At 37.6% G+C, this 22363-nt stretch overlaps 1 protein-coding gene across 6 annotated transcripts in view; it reads left to right on the top strand.

Moving 5' to 3' along the window:
* The window catches only part of ITPR2 (inositol 1,4,5-trisphosphate receptor type 2), a 505414-nt gene that overhangs the window by 317446 nt on the left and 165605 nt on the right, over positions 1 to 22363 (top strand). For all 6 annotated transcript variants that reach the window (XM_030322010.1, XM_030322009.1, XM_030322008.1 and 3 more), the window contains 2 exons: positions 16113 to 16221; positions 16972 to 17159. In XM_030322010.1, coding sequence (XP_030177870.1) covers positions 16113 to 16221; positions 16972 to 17159 — 297 coding nt within the window. The remainder of the gene's footprint in view (positions 1 to 16112; positions 16222 to 16971; positions 17160 to 22363) is intronic.

The raw sequence follows: 22363 nt of genomic DNA, 5'->3' as shown, positions 1-22363 counted from the left end.
CACAGGTCAAGACACAAATAATCCTAGGTACTAGCTCGATTTTGGTGCCTTAGCCATTAGGCAGTTTTAACAAGAAATTGGCTTCTAATTGACACATACATTTTCATTTTTAATTAGCAGTTTGAGCCTCTACATTTTACTAACAGATGTAACATTCAAAACATGTGCCATTGTAATACATCTGTTGTACAGATGCATTTAACGGAAGGGACTTTGTGGCAAATAGTATTAATGCCTCGGCTGCCTAGCAAAAATTTGGACAGAACTGACATTATTTTCTTTAAGATGTGTTTTTAGAAAATACTTAAAGAGTCAATCTTCTCAACCAATCTAATGGATTTTCTATTTCTATAACAGCTTTTTTGAGATATTCACACACTGTAAAATTCACCCTGCTGAAGTATCCAGTTTTTTAGTGGTTTTTAGTATATTCACAGATTTGCAGACAATGCCCACTGGCTAATTTTAGAACATTTTCATTACTCCAGAAAGAAACCCCATACCCATTGGGAATCACTCTCCACTTTCCCAACCCTAACTCCTGGCTACCACTAATCTACTTTCTATCTCAGTGGATTCTCCTCTTGCAGAAATCTCATGTAAATGCAATAATAAAATATGTGATCTTTTATAACCGCCTTCTTCCACTGAGAGCAATATTTTCAAGGCTCATCTATGTTGTAACATGAATCAGTACTTCATTCCCTTTTTGTTGCCGAATAATATTCCATTGTATGGCATACCACATTTTATGTACCCATTTAGCATTGGATGGACATTTGGGTTGTTTCTACTTTTCAGCTATTATGAATACTGCCTCCATTAACTTTCATGTACAAGTCTTTGTGCGGACGTATCTTTTTATTTCTCTTTTGTATAGCCCCAGGACTCTCCCTCTCCCTCTCCCCTCTCTTTCTCTCCCTCTCTCTCGAGAGTTGCTAGGTCACATGATAACTGTTCAATTTTTAGGGATTGTAAAATAGTTTTCCAAAGTGGTTGCACCATTTAATATTTCAATCAACAATGTATAAGGGTCCCTATTTTTCTACATCCACAGACTTGTTATTGTCTCTCTTTTTTATCTTAATCATCCTAGCAGGTATGCAGGGGTATGAAGGGGCAGGTTTTTTTTAAGGAGAGCAATTTAGTATTGTTCAAGCTTCTAAATTAATTAAATGCATTTATATTACTTATTTACTTATCCACTGCTCTTGATTTGTAAGTAAATATACCTCTTATCTCTATCCATACTGTTGTTTTCTTTACTAATCTTAATGCAGGCCCAACTCAACATATGACATCAAAACTTAAGTTGGTGGTAAATTGAAGTATCGTATAGAATGTGGAGCGATGAACAAAGGCAAACACTGAAAACAAATAGTTTGATTAAAAAACTAATTCCTAAATTTCTGGCTTAATTTAATCTTGCTTTATGTGAACTGAAAAATGGGTATGTTAGTGATGCCACCTGCTCTGAACCTTAGTTGTTTCCAATGTCAGATTAAATCCATTCAATATAATATATCCTCCAATTCTAATCTGCCATCAGTTGTATTGCTGGAAAGATAAAGAGCACTGCCAATTGAGCTATACCACACTATTGATTTTGGAGTGACCTGTCTTTCAGAAATGTCAAAATGTGGAGAAAAAATGTGTGTTACAATCATTGAGATTGAGGGGCGCCTGGGTGGCTCAGTCACTTAAGTGTCTGACTTTGGTTCAGGTCATGATCTCACTGTTCATGAGTTCGAGTCCTGTGTCGGGCTCTGTGCTGACAGCTCAGAGTCTGGAGCCTGCTTCCGATTCTGTATCTCCCTCTCTCTCTGGTCCTCTCCCGCTTGTGCTCTGTCTCCCTCTCTCAGAAATGAATAAACATTAAAAAAAATTTTTAAAAAGAATCATTGAGATTGAAATATAATAGAGAAGGAGGTGTGATGTGCACTTCTTGCCCCCTTACCCCCTGCCTTGGAGGCAACCCAGTCATCTATGCTTACCTATACCCAGGGGAAAAAACAAGACTTTTAACAATTCAAGACTTGATAAATACCTTTTAAAAATATGCATTAATATCTAGGAATTAAAAAAAAATGGTATATTACCCAGACCACACACAGGAAAAGTGGAGAGAGGTAGTTGTTAGTTTGGGGGTATGAGATCATCAACCTATGGTTCACTGAAATGATTCTTTCCCCTCTCCTCTTCAATGTACTAATTAAAAATAGCTGGATGTTTACCTCAAATCATATTTATTAAAGTGTGTAAGTTTTCTTTTCAGCCCAAGGATGCTTTGTTTTGTTTCTTTCAGAAGCCAATATCAGCAGGCAATTCATAAGCTTGTGAAAATTGAGTTTATAATGCAGATGCCTGGCACCCCAGCTTTACCAAGAAAGTACCTTTTCATAACAACAAGTGTGCTTTGCATGTTATCAAAAATAATGTATTACCTTTTTAGTACCTGGATTCTAGTTACAGTCTTAGATATATAAGGTAGTGTAATATCTGCTGGGGTATATGCCAGAGGGAATCCAAATGATTTTAAAAACAGTGTTTAAAAGACCATAATAAACCTACTCAAGGACTTTCTGAAAAAGTCTGCTCCTGAGTTAGGCATATGGCCTTTAATCAGCTCAGATAGCTTTAGGTTTGTTTGAATTAATACCTCTTTTTTTTGGAAGGGGTGGGTAATAATTGTATTGGTACTCTGAAACGTTGATGAATATTTAAGAAATTCCTAGTTTCCACTAGCTCTAAATCATTATCTCATAGTTTTTCACTGTGAAATTCTTTGAAAATTATGATTAACATGGCACACAATGAGGAGCTCATGGAGGAAGGTACTAGATATTAAAGCAGGCAAAATATATGGTCTCATGGACAATTTGATGCAGGAAATGATCAAAATCAGGTCTACATATTTTTTTAATGTCATAACAACAAACACTAAAGAAAGAAAATGATTTTCATTTTATGAGGGAAAAGTGAAATAAAAGAATTATCTTTAATTTTATCCTGCACTAAAATTATGACACACTAGGAGCACCTGGGTGGCTCAGTTGTTTAAGCTTCCAACTTCAGCTCAGGTCATGATCTCATGGTTTGTGGGTTCGAGCCGGGTGTCGGACTCTGTGCTGACAGTGCAGAACCTGGAGCCTACTTTGGATTCTGTTTCTTCCTCTCTCTCTCTGCCCCTCCACCACTCGTGCTCTGTCTCTCTCTCAAAAATAAATAGACATTAAAAAAATAAAATAAATAAAATTATGGCACACCAAAACATAATATCTTAAAAAGACAATAGTGGCTTTGTATATTTTGAAATGACATATTCACATAATACTAGAAATTATGTTGCTAAGTCACAGCCTTGTGTGTGATCAAGGTGGTTTCTATGTTTGCCAATAAAACATAAAAAATCCTATTCCCATAGACATATTGTAACAAGGAAGGCCTTGAACTAGTCTCTTGGCATATTAATGTGTTCTTTTGCCTTAGGTCATATCTGTGATCATTAGTTCATATTTTACCTTCTGACAATTCAAAGAAATTGTTCATCTTTATTTTTAAGTGTTTTCTAACATTTTGCTTATTGGATTCTAACATAATTTCCTTCTTTCAGCCATAGAACCATAGTTAATGAGCTTATACACTAAAAATATTTAGTTTGCAAGTAACATTGAATGCATCTCAAATATTTGCTGACATTATAAGACATGATATACAATGTATATCACAGCCTTTAAATAGATGGCACTCAGCATCAAATTTTGTTGGTAAACGTGGTGATCTCTAATGCAGAATCATTTCTTCATACACTTACTCAAAATTGTTTATTGAGTAGTTAATGTGCCAAGTTTTGCATAGATCTTAGAGTCACTGATCAGCAAATATAGAAGAAAAAGGCAGTCCCTATCCTCGTGGTGTTTACAGTCCAGTAGAAGGATACTGAGATCATTCAAAGATTGAAATAAATACATATATAACTCAAACACATGGTGAAGCATGTGGTGTTTGAGGGGATTGAATGAGAGCTGACTTGGTGCAGTTGGAGAGGATGACCCTGATATGGATGAGCTGAGACCTAAAGTTGAGTGGGAGTTAAGTAAGCCAAGTTGGGAGTATTGGTGTTGAGGGGTTGGGCACTGAAAGCATGACTGGCGAAAGGGAACATTATCTGCTAATGTCTTGAGGCAGAAGGGAACATGGTGAGACGCTAAATGGCTTGTGTGGTGGGAGAAAGATGTGGATTGGTTGAGAAAACAATGTGGATAACGGTTCAAGATTTGTGGGTGTTGTATCCTGGATCCTCGCCTAAGCCATGTGATGGATCATGGTCAGTATTCAGAGGGGTGAAAAGCAACAGAACATCAAATGTAGGAAGCTATCACCATTTTGAGGTTCAATATTTTTTGAGTATTTTCTTTTAATAGGATGTTGAATTTATTCGAAATAATAGGTACATCATCATTTTTAATTGTAAAGCATAGTAATATAATGAAGAGCCATGAACCCCTCAGCCAAGTGAAGAATGAAAAAATTATCAATACCTTGTATCTACCTATGTACTCTGGCTTCCCTTCCAGAGACAACAGGTAGCTCACATTTTAATACCACACTAGGACTTGCTTTTTCCCCTTTCTCTGAATATTATGTTTCTAAGATTCATCAAGGTGGTTGTGTATTGCTGTGAGACTCTGGTTCATTCATGTTTACATTGTATAATATTCTGCTCTGGGAATACACCACAATTTATTGATCCATTTTCCTGTCAGTAGGTATTTGGGTTGATTTGTTTGTTTGTTTTTGTGTTGTTGTTGTCATTGTATTTGCTATCAATGCTTGTATGAATGCCTGTGATGTGGTACTTATATAAAATGCCAGCTCAATTCTTTTGTTCACTTTTCTACTGGATTATTTTTTTCACTGATTTGTAAGCATTATTCATATATTCATATACAGTAAAACCTCGGTTTGCGAGCAAAATTCATTCTGGAAACATGTTTGTAATCCAAAGCACTCATGTATCAAAACGAATTTCAAAAACCATTGGCTCAGTTGTGATCATGTGACATTCTGCATCATATACTCCTATTGCAAGACATCGCTCATTTATCAGGTTAAAATTTATTAGACATGTTTGCTCCTCTTGGGGAACACTCACAGAACAAGCTACTCGCAATCCAGGGTTTTACTGCATTCTGAATTTTAGTTCTCTGTTGTTTCAAAAGCCTCTGAATACTGAGTGCAAAATGAATTAGAGGGGTACCAAGTGAATATAAGGAGAATAGTTAGGAAGTATACCCTTCTTAATGAACGATTATTGCATGATAATTTTATAAATGTATTTAATAACCTTCTTATATTTCTCATGTTAAAAATGAATATCAGGAACACGGAACATTGGTTTTCCTACTGACGGTACTTTAAGAAAAGTTGGTCTGAATTGGCTTCTGATGAATTCCACTTTGTGCATGCAGTAGGGATGATTGAAACCTACGCACGTGTAGGTGTTGTTTTTATGAAAAAAACCTACTGATCAATTTGGCTCTGAAGTAATATTCTTCAGAATTAATGCTGTTTTCATTTTCCTTCTCTTAAAAACTTGTGGAAGGTCAGATCTGGATATAGATATGAGTGGGTAAAGCTATTTCTGTCTTCATGGCACTGGGCATTGTAATGTCCTGTACATGCTGTGAGTTTGACAAGTCTTATTTTCCTGTAAACATTAAAAAATATTATAATAGGGGCGCCTGGGTGGCGCAGTCGGTTAAGCGTCTGACTTCAGCCAGGTCACGATCTCGCGGTCCGTGAGTTCGAGCCCCGCGTCGGGCTCTGGGCTGATGGCTCAGAGCCTGGAGCCTGTTTCCGATTCTGTGTTTCCCTCTCTCTCTGCCCCTCCCCTGTTCATGCTCTGTCTCTCTCTGTCTCAAAATAAATAAACGTTGAAAAAAAAATTAAAAAAAAATAAAATATTATAATAACTGTTTACTTAGCACTTATTATAGATTAAGGACTTAAAGCTTTTCATATATTCTTTACATATAGCCCTGCGGTATGGATATTATTATTCACAGATAGGGAAATTGAGTCTCAGGGCAGTTAAATAAAGTTCTTGAAATTGCAAAGCCAGTGGCAGAACCTGGATCCAAACCATTTGCATTGGTCTCCAAGACATCATCTTTTCTACTAAGTATACAGGCTTTTCATTCCCAGAGTTTCATAAACTAAATTTATTACGTGTCAAGCTGTGTATATAAATATTATCTCATTTAATTCTCAAGATCTTCCTTTGAAATTGTGCTATGCAGAGCTCCTCATCATTCCAGCAGCTCCATAAACATTTCTCTCCTACCTGAGGAACTTCTAAATATATTCTGAATTTGTTAAAATTTGGCTTTCTTTTGTCAAAATATTTGCACTGATTATGAGTAATGCGTTAGTTTTCTTCCTCCCTTCTAAAGACAATTTCTTTCATTGTATATGGGAAAAGAGATGAGTCCCCCGCCCTCCCCCCTCCTTACTCTGTGTGTGTTCAGGGGAGTGGGGGAGGATTCTCTACAATGTTGTTCCCTTGACAACTTCAAGGTCATGTCTTCCTCTCACTGCCTGTGGGCCAACACTCTCTTGGTTATGATCAGTAGTTCACAGCTTGGAGCTCATAGATGGCACTGGGAACATGAGACTTTAGAGAAACAGGCAGGTCTATGCAAGGCTGAAGAGTGCTGGTCTTCTGTGTCTTTCTGTACTGTTTCTTACCTCTTGTGACACCAGCTTGCAAAGTGGTACGCATATATCAATCTTTACTAAATAGTTGTGGAAATATAACAGGAATCACAGCAGGTGAGGATTTAAATTTTGTTTTTTTAATGTTTTATTTATTTTTGAGAGAGAGAGAGAGACAGAATATGAGTGGGGGAGGTGCAGAGAGAGAGGGAGACACAGAATCCATGAAGCAGGCTCCAGACTTTGAGCTGTCAGCACAGAACCCGATGCAGGGCTTGAACCCATGAACCAGGACCTGAGCCAAAGTTGGATGCTAAACCAACTGAGCCACCCAAGTGCCCCACAGCATGTGAGGATTTAAAACAGCAAGCTAAATAGGAGCCTTCCCATTATTCGAGAGGAAACCTCTCCCATTGTACTTCATATTGTTATTCAGATCCGAGTTGGTGCTCTCATTTATTCTCATCTCTTCCCACTCCTGCTTTATCCTCTCATTTTCTCTGGGACCTCCCATAAACTGAGTCTGTTATTGAACTACATACCTCACCATATTATCCCTCAGGGACATAGTCTTTGCAGAAGCTTTGAAATGACCACTTGAAATTCCATTTTTCCCAACCTTTGGTGTGAGAGCACATGCTTGCATTGGCAGCATATTGATTCCATTTTTCCAGAAACAAATAGCGCTCAGTAGGTTTCCACACTATGTACCTAGGGATTATGGGCTTAGTGTTAGTGGTTGTGCGCACTGCCATTTGAGTGTAATTTTATGAGGTAGTGACTTATGATGTGTGAATCTGGTAGTTGGACTTCAATAGTGAAATGGTAGCTAAAACTTACCTGTTTATTTCTTGTTTATTTACCCTTCTTTCAAAGCTTTATGTTCTGCAGATCAGATAAAGACTGCTTACGCAGAACACTAACCAATCACAAGCAGAAAAAAAAAAATCCATTCTCCAGTACCAAGGGTGAGGGATTGCATATGTTCTCAAACTCTGAATTTAAGCAGACCCTATATTTAAATTGCTGAGGTGTTTGAGTCCATTGAGTTTGATATCAGTCAGCGTGCTTCTTGGAAATCAAATACCGAGAGGCTTTTATTATACCTCAAGAAAAGAAATAGTTTCCTTTTTTCCTCGCTAGTTATGGGGTACAGGCCATCCCCTAACACAGCCTTTTCAGTAACCCTGTTTGCTGAGAGGCTAGATTTTTTGATCATCCTGGAGTGATGACCGAAGTCATTTTTAGCTTCAGCGTCATCATCAAATGTTTACATATGATTTACTGTTTAAATGTTTAAATTTCACAAATGGAATCAAATGGTCTGGTGAGGATTATTTATATTGAAAAACAGTGCCATGTGTCTTAACTCTACATATTTGGAAATTCTTTCAGCATATGCTGCTGAAGTTTTTGCCCCCTTCCCTTTCCTAACAGTTCCTGACATGTGGTAGAAATGCAGGATGTTCTTACAATGAATAAGAAAAAAAAAAAAAAAAGGAAGGAAGATAGAAGTATATTGTCACAGTGGTGTATGAATAATTTGTTTTAACATTTTCCAGTCTTTTTTTATAAGCCCTTCTCCTAGAAGTGTTGAGACATCCATATGTTTTTCAAGATTACAATGATTATGTTGTTATATTGATGAAGAGCATTTTGTAGATGTATATAATAACTACTCCTGTTGAAGTTTGTGTGTTTCATCTTGAGAAAGCTGGGAAGAAGCATCCAGGGTAGGAATGGCCTTCACTGCTTGGAGTCAGGGACTAAGAAATTCAAACTATTAGACAGCTAGATTCTAGGAGACTGGCCACATTTTTCCCAAAGGAGTTCCTTGAAGATGTAGTTGATTATAATGATGGACCTAATGTAATTCCAATCAGGGTACAGCTATTGCAAGAATGTATTTGAAATTAAAAATGTACCTTTTTACCCCTGGGAATTCAAGTGAGGAAAAATATCTAAGCAGACATGCTATCATTAAACAAAAAGGTTAGGGAAATATCAATTAGGCTAAACCAGGTTTAATGTTAAAAAGAGTCTATGTGGAGTCTACAGGTACATACAATAACGTCCTTACAGATCTCATCATCAGTAGCTAAGCGATAGTCTTTCAGGGAAAACCCTAAATTAAGCATCTCCAGTTTGCAGTTGTCATTACCTTTCGAATTTCCAACGGAGGACTTGTTTTCGAGGATTCCGGTTGTGGTTGTCATGGTTTGATGGTGTCTTCATTATATTTTCCACAGTGGAAAAAATATTACTTCAATGTGTCATTTTTCCAAGGGAAAGGGAACACATGTGGATTCAGTACCTCAAATATCATGTCCTTGAACTTTTCACTCTTAAAGCTATTAACCTATTATGGCAAACAGTGTTGTGCTTTCTGGAAAATCAAAGAAAATCCTTGGTCCTTTCTAAGACTAGTAAACTTTTGTTATTCTTTCTACCCATGAAAAGCAATAATTTCTAAGCTTAATTTTTGATACACTGGAGTTGGTGCAACAGGAAGTGGCCAGGAAAAAAACGGTCCTCCCAGATATTCACAAACTGTCAGCATGATTGCTCTGGCCACAAAAGATGTCTTTTTATGGAGATGTTTTGTTGTAATTTCAGAAGGTGGTTGTTAGTTATCTTGGCTCCATTACATTTAGCACATCTGGGATGTGTTCACATGAAGACATTGGCTAAAAGCTGTGTCTTGTGGCCTGGAATTGACTCTGATATTGAAAAGACTGGAAAGGACATTTCTTGCTAGTTGGCCTCATCCAGCAAGGACACCTTCCATGGGAAGCCCAGTCAGGAATTCATTTTGGAATTGAAGAGTGAGTATAATAGAAGTCAAACTTCTCAATTGTTGTAGAATTCTTTTCAAAATGGCTTAATGTGCTTTTCGTTCTTTCCCGAATTTCTGCCTTGACAGTTATAGCTCCATGGCACCAGAATTTACAACCCTGGCACCAGAATTTCTGCCAGTAATTCTAAAATTAATTTATTGGAGTTAAAGGAATTTGTGGAAATGACTGTCGTCTGAATTATCACCACTGTAACCCATCACCAATAGTGCAGGCCACTAAGGATACCCTAAGACAAGTGTGAACACAGGACTTGCCTTGATCCTCAAGTCAGAATTTGGTGTTTGGCAGAAGAAATCAGTTGTGCTCGACTCATCATGTAGCAATATCGGGAGTTTTCAAAGCTTAAACGAGGATAACTAAGACAAACAATAGAGTCCCATTCATCTGCACCTATTCTTGTTCATTTTTAGTGCCGAAGTTTGTGTCTGTTGAAAACCATGGAGTTGGAGCCACAGTAGAGTTTTTCCACTTTAGTTGGACTTCTAGAAAGGTCCATTTTATATAGTGCAGTGTACACATATTAGCTCACACAGACAGAATTCCAAGGACTGGTTAATAGTGGACGAATTAGGTTTTCAGGTAGTTTATCATTTATTATTTTTGCTCTTTCATTAGTGGATATAGAAACTTTTTCACTTACATGGGAAGGTTTGGTATAAAGTGAGAAAGTCTGTACAAAAGCACTTTGTAAATTGAACACTGTTGTGTGATCTGGATAATATCAATACTGGCAGAAATAGCATTAGCTCTGCACAACTTATGTCGCACCTACTATGTGCTGGGAACTATTCTGAGTATCTTATAAGTTTTTACCTATTTAATCATCACAGAAACCCAAAGAGGATAAGCATTATGACTATTCCATTTGACAGTTATGGGACTGAGGGCCAGGGGGATGGAATAACTTGCTTAAGGTCCCCCAGTTGATATGTGGCATGAAGAGAATTGGAACCCAGGCAGTGTGGCTCCAGAGTTAAGAACAGGGATAGAGGAAGTCCTTTCCTCCTTCCATGGCATTCTGAATATTACATAGTTAGAAAATGGATGCTGTTGACAAGGCTGGAATTGGATAAGAAAGATTTAAAAAAACCAAATTACTCATTTGATTTTGATGTTTATGAATCTGACAAGTATCTGTGATTTTATTTTATCTTTCCAAAGAAAATTTAGGAATAATAGCAAATATGAGGCTTGTCTTAATTTGATGTGACACACTTCTACTCTGTAGTTGGTTTTGAACAGCTTTATTCTTCTCGCAATATAAAGGGCATTTTTAAAAACAAAGGATAAAATGCAGCTTTCTATTCTCCTTTTTAAAAAAGATACACCATTGTTTTATCTTTTGGTTGGGTTCTTGGAGTAATGTGGTTAAAAGGCTCTCTTACATAGACTAAAAAGAGAGCTAGTTCACAAGGACCCAGGAGCTCTGTTTACAGCAGGTTCTCTTCCAGACAGTGACACGGACTTGAGTGATTTTAAGAAAAACAGGCCTGCATTTTCATGTTTTTCAGCTTTATTTATTGTAGGTGGGCCAACTGTATCTTACAGAGTTTGAGTGAGAAGAAGTACATTGGCCTGTAGAGGTGAGAAGCATGGTTACTATAACAAACTGAGCTACCCTTTATAGAAATTTAGTACTTAAGTAAAAATATTCTCATATTTTTCTTCCCAACATACAACTATAGCTCCATAGTTAATGGATCTCAAAGCTCTCTTAGAACATCTCCTTCTGCTATAATAAGATGCACAGCAAAAGCCCATTTGACTTCAAAGAAATATTTTATTTTGTTTTCCCTTTCCTTTTGGAAAGATTATTATTATTATTATTATTTTGGGGGGCTGATGAAATTAGTTCAACTCAAAAGGCTTTCTCTTAATAGAAAAAAGAGACAGACTCTTTTTTTCTTATGTATTCTCTAGGTTCTCTATTTCTTCCAAGACTGGGCATCACCTTTACTCACTATAATATTATATGAAAAAGTCTTAAAGGAAGAAGACATGAAATAGGGAACAATGGCAAATGTCTGTGTGCTAAAATTTTAATTATTGATAAATAAAAGTCACTCTAAGGATAAAGAACTCCAGACACTCTAAGTGTCTATTAAAATTCTTGGCACTGTGACATTTAGGACATATTTGTTGTGCATCGACTATGCACAGGACAGCTTTGCGCTGATGATTATATGGTTAGTAGAGGAAATTTGCATATAAAGCCTCTTCAAAGTCAAGCCTCTTCAAAGTTTTATATGCTTCCACAGGGCCTAATATATGTGCCTATTATGGTACTGACCTTATTGTAAACACTTTGAGTGGAAGATTACATATTATTCACTTAGAATAGTGTCTAGGAGTACCTGGGTGACTCAGTAGGTTAAGTGTCCCACTCTTGATTTTGGCTCAGGTGAATCGTGAGGTTGAGCCCTGTGCTGGGCTCTGTGCTGATAATGCAGAGCCAGTTTGGGATTCTCTCTCTCTCCCTCTCTCTCTGCCCCTCCCTTGCTCGTACACTCTCTGTCTCTCTCAAAAATAAATAAACTTAAAAAAAAAAGAATAGTGTCTAAAACAGAGTAGGTACTTAATAAATATCTGTAGAATGAAGAGGGGGGATAGGTGGTATCCATAAGGTGGAAGAAAAGAATATGACATATGAGAAAGCAGAAAGACTGAGAAAACTGTGGTTGAGAAATCATCATATAGTTCAGTTCAGTTAAAATATTATGTGCGAAGACACCATTGGAAGCTACACCTGAAAAGATAGAATAGGTAGGGTTTCACAAATCATTGCCAAGATAAGGGGTTAGTAGATGATCTCTTAGGTTTGGGGCCTTAAATGATCAACATGGTTCTGATGTAAAAATAAATTGAAATTGAAAGGAAAACAGGTTTAAGAAAGGACAGTAAGTGATGTTGAACATCTTTTCATGTGTCTGTTGGCCATATGTATGTCTTCTTTGGAAAAATGTCTGTTTAGGTCCTCTGCCCCATTTTTTAATCGGGTTGTTTTTTCTTGGGGTTGAGTTGTAGAAGTTCTTTATATAGTTTGGATATTAACCTTTTATTGGATATATCATTTACAAATATCTTCTCCCATTCAGTAGGTTACCTTTTTGTTTTGTTGATAGTTTACTTTTCTGCTTAAGAGCCTTTTATTCTGGAGTAGTCCCAATAATTTATTTCATTTTTATTTCTCTTGCGTGAAGTGACATGTCTAGAAAAATGTTTCTACAGCTAATGTCAAAGGTATTATTGCCTATGTTTTCTTCTAGGAGTGTTATAGTTTCAGATCTCACATTTAGATCTTTAATCCATTTTGAGTTTATTTTTGTATGTAGTGTAAGAAAGTGGTCCAGTTTCATTCATTTGCATGTAGCTGTCCAGTTTTCCCAGCACCGTTTTTGAAGAGACTGTCTTTTTCCCATTTTATCTTACTGCCTCCTTTTTAATAGATTAATTGACCATATGGGCATGGGTTCATTTCTGGGATCTCCTATGTGTCTGTTTTTGTTCTTTAGTACCACACTATTTTGATTACCAAAGCTTTGTGGTATAACTTGATATCTGGAATTGTGACACCTCTAGCTTTGATTTCTTTTCTCAACATTGCTTTGGATATTTGGGGTCTTTTATGGGTCCGTACAAATTTTAGGATTATTTGTTTTAGTTCTGTGAAAAATGTTATTGGTATTTTGATAGGGATTGCCTTAAATCTTTAGATTGTACTACTCATCAGGGAAATGCAAATTAAAACCATGAGATACCAGTTTACACCTGTCAGAATAGCTAAAATCAAAATTACAAGAAATAAAAAGTGTTGGCAAGAATGTGGAGAAAAAGGAATCCTTGTACACTGCTAGTGGGAATGCAAACTGGTATAGCCACTGTGGAAAACAGTATAGAGGTTTCTCAAAACATAAAAGTAAGTTTTTATATGATCCAGTGACTGAACTAGTGAGTATTTACCCAAAGAAAACAAAAACACTAGTTTGAAAAAATACATGCACCCCTATGTTTATTGCAGCATTGTTTACAATAGCTAAGAGGGGAGCCTGGGTGGGTCAGTCAGTTAAGAATCCGACTCTTGATTTAGGCTCAGGTTGTGATCTCACAGTGTGTGAGTTCAAGTCCCACATTGGGTTCTGTGCTGACAGTGCAGATCCTGCTTGGGATTCTTTGTCTTCCCCTCTCTGTCCCTGCTCTCTCTCTCTCTTTCAAAAATAAAGAATCTTAAAAAAAGACTATGAAAGAAAACAAGGAGTACAATAGCCGAGACATAGAAGCAACCCAAGTGTCCATCATGGATAGATAGATGAATGAATGGATAAAGAGGTGATATATATATATATATATATATATATACACACACACACACACACACACACACACACACACACACACAATGGAATATTACTAAACCATACAATAGAATGAGATTGTGCCATTTGACCAACATGGATGGGCCTAGAGGGTATAATGATAAGTGAAATAAATCAGTTGGAGAAAGACAAATACCATATGATTTCACTCATATCTGGAATTTAAGAAACAAAACAAATGAACAAGCAAACAAAGGAAAAAAGAGACAAACAGAGAAACAGACTCTTAAAGCAAACTTGTGGTCGCCAGAGGGGAAGTGGGTGGGGGGATGGGTGAAATAGAGGGAATTAAGAATGTACTCATCTTGATGAGCACGGAGTAATATATAGAATTAGCAAATCACTATATTGTACACTTGAAACTAATATATTTTGTTAATTATACTTCAAGAAAAAAAAGAATAAAAAAGAGGAGGTCATTCCATTGTGACAAATTGAGTTTGAGGTGCCAGTAGAAACTCCAGATGAAGATAAGGAAATCTAAGTGGAAACAGGATGAAAAGCTTAGGGGAGCCAGGTCGAGCTGGAGGAAAGACATTTGGCAGTCAGACTGCAGAAGTGGTTATGCAACCAGGGATCAGATAAATTTGCTGACAGGGAGAGGGAAGGCGAGGAGAGCAGCAGGGCAAGAGAGCTGAGGATGAAACCTCAGAGCATGAGAAGGAGGTCTAACCAGAGCAAGAGAGAGAGAGGAAACGGTGAGGGCCACGTGTCAAAGTGTCACAGCATTGGAAGGTGTGCCTGGGGAGTGGCCCTGGGTACCGTGTGTCGAAATGGCCTGGGCGACTCCGTCAAGCATTGAGTTCAGCTCTTTGCTGTACCACCTGTTAGCTGCACAATCTACATCCGGTTACCTGAGCTCTTGGGCCCCAGTGTTCTTACCCGCAAGATGGGACTAACACCTCAGTAGTTGCTGTGTTAATTTAGTTTTTAAAAGTATTCTTTAATAATACCTTAAAATCACTTGTCTATTGAAATAATAAGACCAATAAAATGGAAGATCTGGAGTTATCTGTATGTCTTATGTACATCAAGGAACTATATTGCAAAACATTGTATTTTTTGTTTGTTTGTTTATTTATTTGTTTTGAGAGAGAGAGAGAGCACATAAGCCAGGGAGGAGCAGAGAGACAGGGAGAGAGAGAATCCCAAGCAGATGGAGCCCTATGCAGGGACTCGATCTCAGGAACCGTGAGATCACGACTTGAGCCAAAATTAAGAGTTGGTCATTTAAACGATTGAGTCACCCAGGTACACCAGCAAAATATAGTATTTTATTTTTTTTATTTTAATTTTTTTAAAGAGAAAGAGAGGGAGAGCATGATTTGGAGAGAGGGGCAGAGAGAGAGAAAGAGAGAGAGAGAGAGAGAGAGAGAGAGAGAGAGAGAGAGAGAAAATCTTAAGGAGGCTCCACACTCAGTGCAGAGCCCAAAGTGGGGCTCAATGTGGTGCTCAATCCCACTTCCCTGGGATACTGACCTGAGCTGAAGAGCATCGAGAATCGGATGCTCAACTGACTGAGCCACCCAGGTGCCCCAAAATATAGTATTTTTAAAATGTGTTGTAATCAGTATAACATTGAAGACTTAGGAACTTCTGAATCACATATTTTATAAAGGAATACACTTGTCTTTTGCCCGTCAGTTTCTGAATAAAGCCCTTGGAATTTAAATATATTCACTCTGTCTTATCAAGCTTAATTTTTTGAGCACCTGTTGTATACCCAGCACTTTCCTAGCTCTATTTACCAATCTCCTCTTAAATAGGGCTTTTGGTTTCCAATTCTCAGGGTGTTTATTAAACTGTGTCTTCTTTAGGCATCACTAATATTCTTAACAACACTAGGACCCTCAGCCTTTGAGGCAATCTTAAATTTATAGTGCATAGATTTTCTTAGTACAATCTGTTGTGATTTTCTCAGTACATTTCGTGGAAAGTACTCTAGTTTGTTCTTTATTTCTGGGAGAAGCAAAATCATTATTATTTTCTTAGGAAGCATTTGCAAATTTTCATCTCGGAAAATATTATGCTATATAAAATTAATTCTTCCATATCAACATCATTGATAAAATGCATCTTGAGTGGGCATTTTAATGTACTGCTACTTTCCCTTTTCATTAGAAAGAGAAACAATAAGAAACACTTTTCTTATCCCTTTTATTAGGGGAACACATTAAGAAAAATACTCCTGAATCGCTACTTTAAAGGAGACTATGGAGTTGGTATCAATGGACACCTCTCTGGAACCTACAGCAAATCTGCACAAGGGGGAGGTAAGACTGATCATTTGTCCCTCGTTCTAGGATTCTAGTCACATGTCTTTCTGCTGGTGCTATGCTGGTATTTAACTTAAAATAGCATAAATATAAAAAATTCACTTGAAAAGCACTCTCAAAAGACCTTTGTCCAAAATTTTGCATTCATAAAACAAATGATTTGAACATCAGGACTAGTTTTGCTCTTTGACTCTGGAAAATAGTAAACAATGTCATAATTTCTTAATATGTAAATTAAGGACAAAAATAAAGCTAGTTTTCTTTTTCTAAAAGCATTTCTTATTAAGAAAAAACATTTAATTCTAGGTGTCATACATTTAATAGAAAGCTATGTTTTTACAAACTTTTGACATTTTTTAAACCCAAGCCCCTATTATATTTAATGGGGAAGGGAAAAAATTCCAATGATAAATATCCCTATGACCCAGCAATAGCACTCCTTTAAAAATTTTTTTTAATGTTTATTTAGTTTTGAGAGAGAGAGAAAGAGAGAGAATGTGAGCTGGCAAGGGGCAGAGAGAGAAGAGGACACAGAATCTGAAACAGGCTCCAGGCTCTGAGCTGTCATGTCAGCACAGAGCCTGACACAGGGCTTGAACCCGCCAACTGTGAGATCATGACCTGAACCGAAGTTGGACACTTAGGCGCCCTCAATGATAAATATTTTTAAGGTCTAAGAATTCAAAAATGTTACATACTAATAATGTCTGTAATTAAGTTTTACTTATTTATTTTTGCTAATCACAGGGAGCTTTTCGGGACAAGATTCAGATAAGATGGGGATATCAATGTCAGACATTCAGTGTCTACTGGATAAAGAAGGTGCATCTGAACTTGTCATTGATGTTATAGTGAACACAAAAAATGACAGAATTTTTTCAGAAGGAATTTTACTTGGCATTGCCTTGCTCGAAGGAGGAAATACACAAACTCAGGTATCTGTTTATCATGATGAGTGTTATGTTGGTTATTTGTATTTCTTATTTACTTGTCATAGAAACCAAGGAAAGTAATGTCTTTTTCTCTTACCTTCTCATGACTATCTTAAAAAAAACCTAGCAACTTTCATATTTTCCTTATAAATTTATTTGATTTACTGTAGAAACTACAGACCTTCACAAATTATTCAGTGAAGCTAAACATTCCTCAGAAGCATCCTTTCTAACATCATACCAGAAATTCTGATTTGTTGAGGGGAACTTTCAGCAGAGAAAAACAACATTTTGACTCATCTAAGAATTAAATGTAAAAATAGATAGATAGATTCATTCAATGAGCTAATATATATAAACACCTCACACAGTATTTGGCATCAATCAGGTTTTAGTAACATTGACCACCCCTATCAGCACATCCCCTTCCATTTACTTTTCTAGAAGTTTAGAATAGCACCTTTACTCGATGCCCCAAATCTCCCAGTGCTTATTACTCTGATCCCTCTGAGTAAATGAATTCTCACTGGTCCAGGGAGAGAAGAACAATTTCATTCATTCATTTATCCTAGGAGAGGAGAGTTGAAAGCTGTTACCACCTGCATGCAGGGATCATCAGCCACGCTTTCTCAAAAAGCACACACTTCACTTTGAAACTCTTACCAGTTGCCCCTGGGCTCCTGCACTCCCAAAGGCAGAGCACACTGGGTGAGCCGGAGGACAGTGCTGGCGAGTGTTCCCAGAGAACACACATCTTCCTCCTTGTCCTGCCACTCACTAAACCTGCTCTTTCCAGGTTTGTCTCGGTTGGAGCAGGAAGCTACGCTTACAGCTAATTGGAAATTGCAGAATCAACCTTTCCTATTCATGGCAAATAGAAACCCTATCTAATTGAAAGCCAGGATATTTTCCTTTATTAATCCACTAAATGCAATGAACAACAGAAGTTTCACTATATCTAATAGCAGGTGGCTTTAGGAATAAAGGCCTCATGAGCAACAGATGTCACGGTGACCAAAAAGCATCTCCCAAACGCCGATCCCTCTTAGTCGAAAAACAAATTTTGAAAAGTCTTGTGGTGGTGAAGCTTCAGCACAAATTCCTCTGAGGGACGTTGGGGAAAGTGGGTGGTGGAGGGATTTGTGTGGGTTTTCTTGGAAGTAGTCTTGTCTTCCACAACCAGATATTCAGTTGGGACTTTCTAAAGAAATTGTCTAGGCAACTACATAATATGAGATGTAGATTATCCAGACAGTAGTGAAGGATTTTTTTTTTTTTTTTTTTTTTTTTTTTCATCTCAAGATAGAAGCAATCCTTGCCAATAAAGTATCTTCTAGATTCCTGTTATTGGACCACATAGGGTCATCAGATGAGATCATCTTTCACCCTCCATACATATGTACGTCTGTTTATGTCCTCATATTGCCACAGAATAACCCAGCTTCTGTCAGAAGCTTCCTGATCTACTTTAAGATTCTTGACAAGTTCCCTGAACCCTCAAATACCTTTTAGTCCCTTTCACATGATGTTTCTGTGGCAGTTGTCACTGGTGACTTTTTCTTTGTTTTTGAAACCTTTTCAGCTTAGGTCTTGGGACACCACTCTCTTCTCACCTCCTGCCATTTCTTCTTAGCCTTCTGTGTAAGCTCTTCTTGATTTACTTAACTGTTGAATCCTGATGTCTCCCAAGTTTCTTTGGGCTCTCCTCTGTTTATTTTGCTTGTTCCTTCAGCCTGACCTCATTCATTTCTGCATCTTTAACTTCCATTCGATGCTGATGATTCCCCACTCTGTGCACCAATAGACTCTACATCCAGCTATCTTCCAGAAATATCTTGTGGGATGTCCCACAGGTACCTTAAACTCAACGTGTCCCACACTGAATCCACTCTGATTCTCCATCCACCCACTTCTCCTCTTACTTTGCCTCCCTCAGTGACTGGCAGTCCATCCACACGGATATCTGGCCAGAAGTTGAAAACCCACCTTGACCTCAGCCTACTCATCCTCACTCCCTTCCTGAACATCTCATTGAAGACCAATCTCTGTGATTCTGCCCTGTTAACATGTCTCATACCCACACTCTGCTTTCGATCTCTCCATATCCAGCCCTCATTATCCATCCTTCTTATCTTTTCCTGGGCCATGGTGTCTTTCAGGAGGTATCCCTGATCCCAGTTCTGTGCTTCTCCAAATCATTCTACACTTTGCCTCCAAAGCGATCTTTCCAAAAAACATGTTTTTCTTCTGCTTAAAACCAGTCACTTGCCCTATAAAGGCAAACTCCCTAACAAAGTCCATAAGATCTTCATGATTTAATCTCTTTACATTTTCACATTTTCCTTTCTTATCCCACCTCCTCCCTCCTCTGTCCTGTCTCCTGCACACCAGCTATACTAAGCTCTTCATCGTTCCTCATATGTGTCGTGTTATTTCTCTTACATTGTTTTCTCCTCCAGGAGGACCCAACTCATGAGCTTCTCTTGGAAGCCTTCTCTGATCCCACGTCCCCCTGGGCAGAATTGTCCAGTGGTTACTATATGCACCTGCTGTATCCTGCAGATGCCTTCAGTGGCATTTTTTTGCCACTTTATTGTGCCTTTTCATGTGTGCACCAGGCTCTAACAAACTATGAGTCCTTAAAAAATTGAGACCCCATGTGGTTCATCTTTGGATCCCTTGTGTCTGACACCATGTCTGGCCCAGTAAATGTTCAGGAGTGATGGCTGTATGAATGAATGGTTTGAATCAAATTCTACCCCCTTCACAAAATCTTCCTTATCTGGCATGGGCCTTGACAACCACTCCTTTATCCAAGCTCCCATAACACTTGTTTCCTTAATATTTATTTGGCACTCTTCCTGTGCTACTTTGTTTTGTTGTTATTTGTATGACATTTTGCCTCTCCAATTAAATTTCATCTTTCTTAAAGTAGATCATGTCCTGTCTCTGACATTTATGTGCTTTATCGCCATTCAGCAAATATTTGTTGATGAAAAGCATTAAATTATTTTTGTATATGAAAGCCTTTTTTAAAGATGGGTTATGACAATGTCATTTACCAGCCATCCCTTCTTTAGGTTTGTCACTTAACTATATCACGGTGTAACCCAGAGAGCAGCTGTGTGCTTCTGTCTCTAAAAGGTCTCACTGAGGTCAACTTGAATCCTGTTCCTTGCCCTTTAGCAGTCTAAAATCCACTCCTCCCCAAGACTCCTGGCAGTCCCCAGAGGGTTTTACATTGTCATGGTGCCCTTAGGCACTAGTGACTTGACACTCCTACGTCTATAGCACTGGGGTAGGAATCTGATTCCCCTCCTTACTTTATACCCTCCTAGCTACATAAGCCAATTTATGTGTTTCATGTACATTATTGAAGATTGGTTGAAGGGGAGGATAGGAGAGGTATTTCTATTTTAATTTCAAACTGAACACCAATAACAATAATGAAGATAATACCTACTAAATACCAGGCACTGTTCTTATTGCTTTATATGTACTAACTTGGTTAATTCTCACAACAGCTGGTGGGGTAACATATATCATCTCATTTTACCAAAGAAGAATTTGAGATAGATAGTCTAAGCTCCTTACCAAGCTCACATGGCTAGTTATAGGGAGAGTCAGGACTCGAACCCACGTGGACTGGCTCCAGGATTGGTGCTCTTAACCACTATAAACATCTCCTTTCTGAAATAACCTTCTACTTCCTGACTCCTGGTAAATTTTGCTGGCTGATTCACCCTGCGCCATTATCCTAAGCTTACTTCATCTCTAGTTGCTCACTTCATGTTCCTTCTCTGCCTTCCCTCTTCTACTCTTCCCCATCCTTCTTGGGGGGAAAGTCTTTCCTCTCCCATATAGATCTGTTGGTCCAACATCCTTGGTTCCTGAAAAAAGCCTCAAGAGTTTCCCCTTATACTCTCAAACTTATGGAAACAGTTTCCTAATCAAAAACCATATCTTTTACAAGTGAAATCCTTATGCTGCCTGTTGAGATTATATATGTATATATAAAACATACTTTTTATTTTTATTAAAGACACACTGTTCAGCTTTGTAATGCCCTGGTTTTAAAAAGGTGTAGTCTACGTAAATGACCAATTATTTTGAGCTTAAGAGGTTACTTTGTAAATTTACTGATTTAGAGACAGAGAATCTAGATTGAAATCCTAGCTTTACCACTTACTAGTTATGTAATGTTGGGCAAGTCATTTACCTTTACTAAACTTTATCTTATTGATCTATAAAATGGAAATAAGATTACTCTCTATCACACAGTTGTGTTGAAAGTATCAATGAGATCATGTATTTCAAGGAACTAAATAAATTATAAAACTTTGCTTTAACAGAGCCACAAATTTCCTATAACTTCCTCATTAATATATTGGGAACTCCTTTCACCTTCTAACCTGGTTATATTGAAAATATTAGGATTTAAGCATCAGCTTAATTTGTGGGACTGTAGAGGTCTGTAAATGCTGCATTTATCCTTTGAATTAATGGAACCAGTGTGACTGCTTCCCTGTAGTTGCTATGGTTACTGTGGCTTTTTTGTCCTGCTTTCTTGAGGGTTTGCTAGCCTCCTGCTTAGAGCTTCCACCTTTTAGGTATGAAGGCGACTCCTAAGGCTTCATAAATTGCTCTTTACTCATACATTGTTCACATTGAAAATTGCAGGACAGACATCCATTTCAAGACTTGATGTCATTAGTTTTACCTGCAAGTCCCAGGACCTATGGGTCATGGTTCTAAGCATTCTTTTAAGAAAGCCTATGTACAGGAGCCAAACTCACCAGAATTAGTTGTTTCCACTTGCTGGATTATGGTTCATTGTACTTGATTAGGTAGTCATTACTTTTCATGTTTTCTTCACACTATCTCTCATTAAGGTTATATAACTTTCTTTCCATCAGTATAGTTACTAGAATTCTTTTTTTTTTTTTTTTTTTTTTTTTTTTTACTTTATTTCAGATTCTATTTCCTCTGGTACATATCACCTTTCCCATCTCCTGCCTCTTCTGGATACTGCCATAAGTCACTAAGCAGACAGTGATTAGATAGATATTCTCAAGGCTTAGTATTTCTGCCTCTCACTAAGACATATTTTATCATTGTTTTGGTGTTGAGCTCTTTCTACATCATTACTCACTCTTAAAGCAGAATCCATTTTATGCCTCTTATGGCAGGCTTGTCCTAGACCCCGT

Source organism: Lynx canadensis, chromosome B4 (assembly GCF_007474595.2).
Source record: "Lynx canadensis isolate LIC74 chromosome B4, mLynCan4.pri.v2, whole genome shotgun sequence".
In the NCBI taxonomy this organism is placed as follows: Eukaryota; Metazoa; Chordata; class Mammalia; order Carnivora; family Felidae; genus Lynx; species Lynx canadensis.
Note: the sequence above shows the minus strand (reverse complement) of the source record. Positions and strands in the feature narration are given on the sequence as shown.